Genomic DNA, 7,254 nt, shown 5'->3' with positions numbered 1-7,254 from the left:
GGTTTTTTGTAGGAGAGGGTTGAACTTGCTGGCACGGCCCCTGAAAAAGGTGGGTATTTGCACCCCAAAGCCAAGCGGCAGTGCTGGAGACAGCAAAACATGTCCCAGGATGTGGTGGTGCATTTACAGCATCATTCAGGGGAGAGACAGGCTTATAGTGGGATGAGGTGACTGTCCTGGGTCAGAGGGATGGTGCTGAGCAAACGCTACGTTCTGGGTTGAGCTCTTTGCAAAGGAACCCCCCAAAATGGGCATCCAGAGGGGAATCACCCTGCAGCGGTAGGTCGGTGGTGGAACCCACCAGCCATCCCGAGGGATGAGCTGCACTGCCGGAGCATCCCTGGGAATGTCGCGGTCCCCAGGGCTCAGGCGTGCGAGCGGCTGGGGTTTAAGTGCTGGTTGGGTCTGGATCACAGCTGCACGGGGGCCGTTTATCGCTCGCTAATGGAGGTTGTAAGTCAAAGCCGAAGCCTCGGTGGAAATCTAGTGAAAATTACCTCTTTACAGCACTCGGCAGCTGCTGCGCGGGGCCCCCCTTGGCAAGCCCAGCACCCCGGCTCCGGCAGCTGCAGCCCGACGAGTCGCCTATGGAAAACTGATGGAAGTACAGAGGGAAAAGGCAAGAGCTGGAGAAGTGGGCTTGGTCGGTGCTTGGCTGAACCAGCACGGTGCTGACCCAGCGTTGCCTTCACAAACAGGGCAGGACCAGTCACTTCCCAGTTCATGTGGCAGGGTGGCTCTCAGCATGGCAAGGTCCAAGCTTGCCAGGGCCTTCTCCTGCATGGAGAACGATTTTGGGGTGACTCCCAGCACCCCATGGCATCCAGAGGGCTGCCTACATCTCTCAGATAGGCAGCACCGAAGTTGGGCATTGCAAAGAGGAGGCTGGAGGTTACCCAGGCTGCACCCAGCACCCCAAAACTCACCCACATCACGGGCAAAAGGACTCGTGTCTAACACATTGGGGCAAATTAAGGCTTTTTTTTCTGAAGCACACAGGGCTCATCTGCTCTGCACAAAGCCCTTCCTCCCCCACATGTCATATTTGGTTATTCAGTAACGTTATCCCCCTGTTTTCCCCCTTCTCCTGCATTTTTTTTTCCTTTTAGAGGAAATTGTAATCAGTGGAAGATAAATACACCGAAGACGAAGGTGGCTGGGGGGTGACTCAGGAGTCCCCTCTGACCTTGGGGTTGGACAATCAAGCCAATGCCTCCAGCCGTGCCCCAAACAAACATTATAACTGACAAAGGCAAGGGTTTGGCTTTCTCTGTAACCTCCCCGAGTGCTGCCTGGGGGCAAAAGACAGACACTGGGAAGCTGGTTTTTAACTCTGCAATTACAAACTCTTACTCCTGGAGGCCCATTGGGGTGGGGAACTGGTTTCTGATTCCTCCATCAAGATGCCAGCAAATCTGGTTAAATCCAATTCCCACGGATGGGTGACAGGGGGTCCGAGGGGAAACAACCCATCCCCTTCCCTGTTCCTTCTCTGATTCCACAGCTCAGCAATGCTCATTTTTGGAAGGCTGATTTGGGGTTATTAAAGCATCCTTGATAGAAGTGATCCAGCCCGACTTTGTACTCTATAAACCTGTCAGACACACGCTGCCAGCAATTAGGGTGGCATTTATCTGGTCCCACAAGCTTGCGATGCCTGAGCTAATGGGGAAAAGATGTTGATCCATTACTGAGGCTCATCTCAGAGCAGTGGACCTGGGCAGGCACTCCAGGCATGGAACTGCCTCCCTGCGGTATGGAGATAGGGTGGAAAATCGTGGGGAATGAATATAGCAGAGAACTGAGGGGGAAAGCAAAGGTTTCTGGAGGGGATTGGGGAGCTCCGAGTCAAACCCATGTATTTCAGGGGAGGTGTGAGTTGATGGACAAGGGTTTTTGGCCACCAGCATCCTCTGAGAAGCTCCCTGGGGCATCTCACAGAGTTTTGTGTTGCAGAAGAAGGTCCCTCCATTAAAAACAGTAATAGGGGCTGCACAAAACCCTCCAGCCCAGGTCTGCCAGCACGCATACACAACCTGACCCAACTTTGGTCTTGCATCTCCATCCCAGCAGCCTGCCAGCTCCCTATGGGAATCACCCAGCACTGCCCAGCTCCTGCAACCATTTAGCTTTTTACTCCATAGGTTTGGAGAGATGGAAACCAGCCAGAAATGAGGCCAGATCCTACAGAGCTTGTTTGAGAATTAATTTAAGAAACCTGTCCTCTTCCTCCTTGCTTTCAGCCAAATTCGAGTAGGTGGGAGAAGCCATCACTTACGGAAGAGTCCTACAGCCAGAATTTAAATTGGGGATGGAACTAAAGGGACTTATAAATGTTATTTATACATTTACTAAGGTTCTGTTGAAATCACTGCCAGTTCAGTGGGGGGCAGTGCCCTTGGTGACGGCGCTTTCTGAACCAAGACCCTGCCTATAATTTCCCCAGAAGCCCTGTGGGGTGGCCATAAACCCACCAGGAAATCTCTCTCACCCTGTTACATCCTGTAGCTCCTTCCCAGCTTGACACTTCCCATTTTGGTCCCAGGCTCCTGGAAAACTCAGGGACAACCATAACTGAGCTTCATGTATTTTAATCCAGCGTCTCGTTAGCTCACTGAAGGAAAACAGGACCAAAAAAGGAGTTTAACTAAAAGGGGCAACTGGAAAGCAGAGACTGGCAGAACATTTGAAGCTGCAGGAACAAGGGCTGGAGGGAATCTGGAGAATTTTATTTGTGAGCCTTTAAACACAAGCAGCAGCAAAGGGCATCTTGTGGTTTCCTGGCAGGGAAAGGGTCTCAAATCCACAGGTATTTTGGGCACAGCACCATCCATCACATCTTTACCCAGGCCAAAAAGGACATGCCCCAATTACAAGAGCATGGGCTGTTTCCAGCCCAAGAGATGATCAAAGCCCAAACACACCTACAATGTAATAAAAGATCCAGAGAAATGCTGATGGCTGCAACAAAGGCCTGGGAGGTGGACAGAGCTCCTTTTTCTCCCCTAACCATCCAGGGATGCTGTCCTCTACACATAGTCCCAGCAGTTTGGTCCCATCATGGTCAAAACAACACAGCATCCCTGCACGTGCTTGGGATATGAGGAACAGGGCCAGTGGTGGTACCCAGGTCCCACCTCCGCATCCCTGCATCTCCTTCCAGCCCAATGCTTCATCCTTTAACAGGTCAGGGACGGAGGCACTCAAAGCTCCCAGGCCCTGGCATTGGTCCTCACTTATAGCAAAGTGCCAGAGAAGCCATCTGCTCTTTCCAGGAGGCCACTGCCAGCAATAGAAATAAATTTCACTCTTCCTCCTCTGCTGCACGCCCTGGTGTGGCTTCCATTTGGCACCAGGATGTTGGTGGTGCCATCAGCCAGCAGCATCTTTTTTAGAGAAGGGTGCAAGTAAACTCTGCAGAAGCTCTAAGTTTGGACCCTGCTTTAGGCAGAAGGTGATCAGTCTCAGAGACAACCTGGGTTTTTCTGATCCTCATGGCTCATCTCAGGATGAGACAGCCCTTGAGAGAGGTATACTCAGGCAGGAAGGGACTCAATGGAGAACTTGTTGGTGAAGGTTTCATGGCTTGAACTCTTCAGAATAAGGTCAAAGAGGTTTTTCTGGCCTTGGAGATCTCGGAACCCCAAGTTTCCTCCTGCTCAACATCTCAGTGGTATCTGGAAGCAGGAGAGTTAACAGAATCTACTGGAAGGGATATTACTTCCTCAAGAATCATCTGAAAATGTTGCACATCTACTTAATAAGTACCAAGATGTCTTATTAGCAAGCATTTATTTCTTGAGCATATTCAGGGAGCAGTAATTCCTGCCATCACTGCCTCTGCTATGATACAGAGCAGAAAACCCCAATATAACCCTGCTATGAATCAGAATGTCATAAAATTATTAACATTTCAAATAATTCCAAAATACTTTCCCACCAGTAGGTACATATTGGATCCAGATGCTTTGTTAGCAGAAAGAATAATTAACTAGTACCTCCATAAGGAAGAATGGCAACGAGATGTGTTCCCCATGCAGCCTTTGCAGGCAGCTGACTGCCTATCTCGGAAAGAGACTTCATAAACTTGCCTAAACCTGATGATATTAGTGACTAAGAGGAGATTAATCGCAGCCTGGCTGAAAGCCCAAGATCAATACTGAGAAACCAAACTACATCCTCAGCTTCATGTTTCCATGAGCCAGCAAAGCCAGAAATAAACACTGCGGAGGCTGAGCCCTGCGAGACGCAGTGGTGTTCCTTCTTAGCTCTGAAGACCACGGTTGGGTGAACAGATGCTTGGCTGCAGTCCTCTGTCACCTTGGGGACATGCCACAGCCAGGGCTTCTGGGGGTGCTGCAGGTGGGAGCCAAGACCCACATCTCAGAGATGTTTTGGTGCTGAATTTCCATCACCATGCATGAAAGCTTGCCTTAAACCATTAGCAAGAGTCAAGCTCAAGACACGTTGTGGATGTCCTCGTTATGGAAGGGGTTGTGAGATGCAGTCCCAGCAGTTTGGATCAAGTGGTAGCCCAGAATCCACTGAGACTGAAACTCAAAATCAGGTCCAGGTGGTTTTAGCCAGACGTAAACCCACCACAGGTCTTTGCAAACGCTGGGTTTCACGCTAAGTGCCAGCAGGTCCTGACACAGGATTTGATTCTCATGGAGATCACAGGGTTGGCAGGCTGCTCCCTGCAGGGAGCACAGTGGGTACAGAGCAGGGCAGTGCAGATCTCCACGAGGTCTTCAGCCCAGCCAAGTCTCCACATGGGGTCTTGCATGGGTCTGCCTCTCATGTGGCCTCTCCTGTGCTTCCCCCACAGGCGAGAGCCTGAGCCCGAGCCGCGGGGCAGCCAAGAGGAAGAAGAAGCAGAGGAGGAACCGCACCACCTTCAACAGCAGCCAGCTGCAGGCTCTGGAGAGGGTCTTCGAGAGGACACACTACCCCGATGCCTTCGTGCGGGAGGAGCTGGCGAGAAGGGTCAACCTCAGCGAGGCGAGAGTCCAGGTGAGCAAAGGTGCCATGTCCCCAGGCACGAACAGGGAATGTCCCCTCCTTTCTTTCTTCACATCACCATGATCAGTAGGACAGATGCTTGGGACATCCCTGCTTTGACCGTGCCTCCACTGACCACCTTCCCTCTCCGTGCAGGTCTGGTTTCAGAACCGGAGGGCCAAGTTTCGCCGTAACGAGAGGGCGATGCTGGCCAACAGATCAGCATCGCTCCTCAAATCCTACAGCCAAGAAGCAGCCATCGAGCAGCCCATGGCGCCGCGGCCCACGGCACTGACCCCAGAGTATCTGTCCTGGACCAGCTCCTCTCCATACAGGTAGGTGAGGGCACTGAAGGGTCTGGGGAGGAGGTGGCCATGGGACAAGCTGCTTAGGGACCATGCCACTGCTGTGGGAGCACAGCACTGTGCTGCCTCTGAGGATGCAGGGGTTTTACGGGGCTGAAAGAAGCGCATCTGGCTTTGTTTTGGGAAACCATTTCAGTCACATCCAAGCATCCCCTGCCCAGTGTTGAGCAGGCTTCCCTGCCTCCATGCATTTTGAGGCTGGAAGGGGGGCCCTAGTCCTCGCAAGGGATTCGCTTGGCCTCATGCTGACCCTTCCCATATCTCGGCACAGGAGGTGGCAAGGGTCCCTTCTGGTTCCCAGCTCTCCACATCCAGCCATCTCATCCGAAAGCTCAAGGCAGGGCCTCCTGGTGCATAGTTTGAGGGATTCCCACATGCATCCAGCCACATAAAAATGCTGAAGCCTTGACTGCTCTTGTGGGAGATGCCTAAGAAGGAACAGCCAGCCTGGCCTGGGAAGCCGACAGGACCGGCAGGGCATGGGGGTCTCCTCATGGCCATGCCTCATTCCTCCCTTGCTCCTTCCCCACAGCACTGTGCCCTCCTACAGCTCCAGCGGGACTGCAACACCCACCCAAGGGGTGAACATGGCCAACAGCATCGCCAGCCTGCGCCTCAAAGCCAAAGAGTTCAGTCTCCATCAGAACCAAGTGCCGACCGTGAACTGACCAGGGCAAAGCCCACCCCGTGGCCTCATCCAGGATACAGCGTGGAGCTCCTGTGCCGGTCCAGGACGAACCCAACCCACACGCCACTCATCCAATGTCTCAGCACCTCTTTTCTCCTCTTCTCTTCCCTTTTGAAGGTAGAGTCAGTCCCAGGCCGAAGTGGCACATAATTATAGCCACATATGGAGCAAACTTGGTTAGAAACTTGCTTTTCCGCACACCCTTATAATAAAGGCTATATATACACACACATACCCCCCACACGCTCTTCGAGGACAAACAGACTTGCCAAGGGAACAAGAATTTGCTTCCAAACATGGAAGGATCTTGGACTATTGGATTTGACCAATTTGGGTATCTCGCCCAGAGAGCCAAAGAGTTATTGGGTCTTATCCTCCCGCAGGGACAGTGTGCAGTGGTGGGAGGATCATGAACCCCCCTTTCCATGAGGCTGCGACTCGTGATGCTCAACCACACATGCCGAAGCTGACCCGCTCGTTTGCCTCTTTGTGCTTGGGAGAGACTTTGGGAAGCCAACAGCTCGTCCCTGCCACAGCCAGCCCTTTGCTTCATGCTGCCTGCAATTGGGACCTGCCTATATCGATGGCATCAGGCTTTGCCCCTTCCCAGAGGGGTGAGGAGGACGCACTGGGAGCTGTGGGGAGCGCTGCCGGTCCCCAGGCAGGCCGTGCTGCCCTGGGTGGGTTTGCCAGCAATGCTGCAGAGCCTCAGGTCATTGAACTGTCCCAGGGAAAAGAGAAAATTGGAAAAAGCTGTTGGGTTTCAGCTGAGTAGGCGGCTCCCGGTGCTCCGTGCCAACGGCAAAGCAGGCTTTGCCTTCCGGAGGCACAGCCTCGCCGGCGGCAGCTCCGCACATGTGTGCGGGGCTCTGGGGCTGGCGGCTCCATGGGGGTGAGCTTCTTTGGTTTTCCACAAAGGAAATGGTTTCCTCCTCGTCCCACCCTGCTGCCCGGCATCATGAGGTTGCAAGGTGGGACGTGCAGGGGGATGGACACAGGGTGTGCAACTTCGCCCCAGTCCTTCACCCGTGGGACTGAGCACAGAAAGACGCACCCTCCACCTTCCCCTGCCAACATCACAGAAACTGGGGATGAGCCAGAGAGATGGAGGTTTTACCCTGTGGACAAAGCCCTCTAGAAACCAGAGCACTCTTCCCTCACTCACTGCAAAGAGCCACCAGCCAAGCACAGGGACGCCAC

At 53.1% G+C, this 7,254-nt stretch overlaps 1 protein-coding gene across 1 annotated transcript; it reads left to right on the top strand.

The window, feature by feature from the left end:
* Nucleotides 1-4,703: 4,703 nt before the first annotated feature.
* Nucleotides 4,704-6,388, top strand: PRRX2 (paired related homeobox 2; the record flags this gene model as incomplete). Its single annotated transcript, XM_010009523.1, has 3 exons — nucleotides 4,704-5,013; nucleotides 5,158-5,336; nucleotides 5,899-6,388. Coding segments are annotated over 3 exons (625 nt in total), but the record flags the coding sequence as incomplete, so codon positions are not given.
* Between the last annotated feature and the right edge of the window lie 866 nt (nucleotides 6,389-7,254).

Source organism: Nestor notabilis, unplaced genomic scaffold (genome assembly GCF_000696875.1).
Source record: "Nestor notabilis isolate BGI_N333 unplaced genomic scaffold, ASM69687v1 scaffold17202, whole genome shotgun sequence".
Lineage (NCBI taxonomy): Eukaryota > Metazoa > Chordata > Aves > Psittaciformes > Psittacidae > Nestor > Nestor notabilis.
The sequence above is the reverse complement of the archived record's forward strand: the minus strand, read 5'-3'. Positions and strand labels throughout refer to the sequence as shown.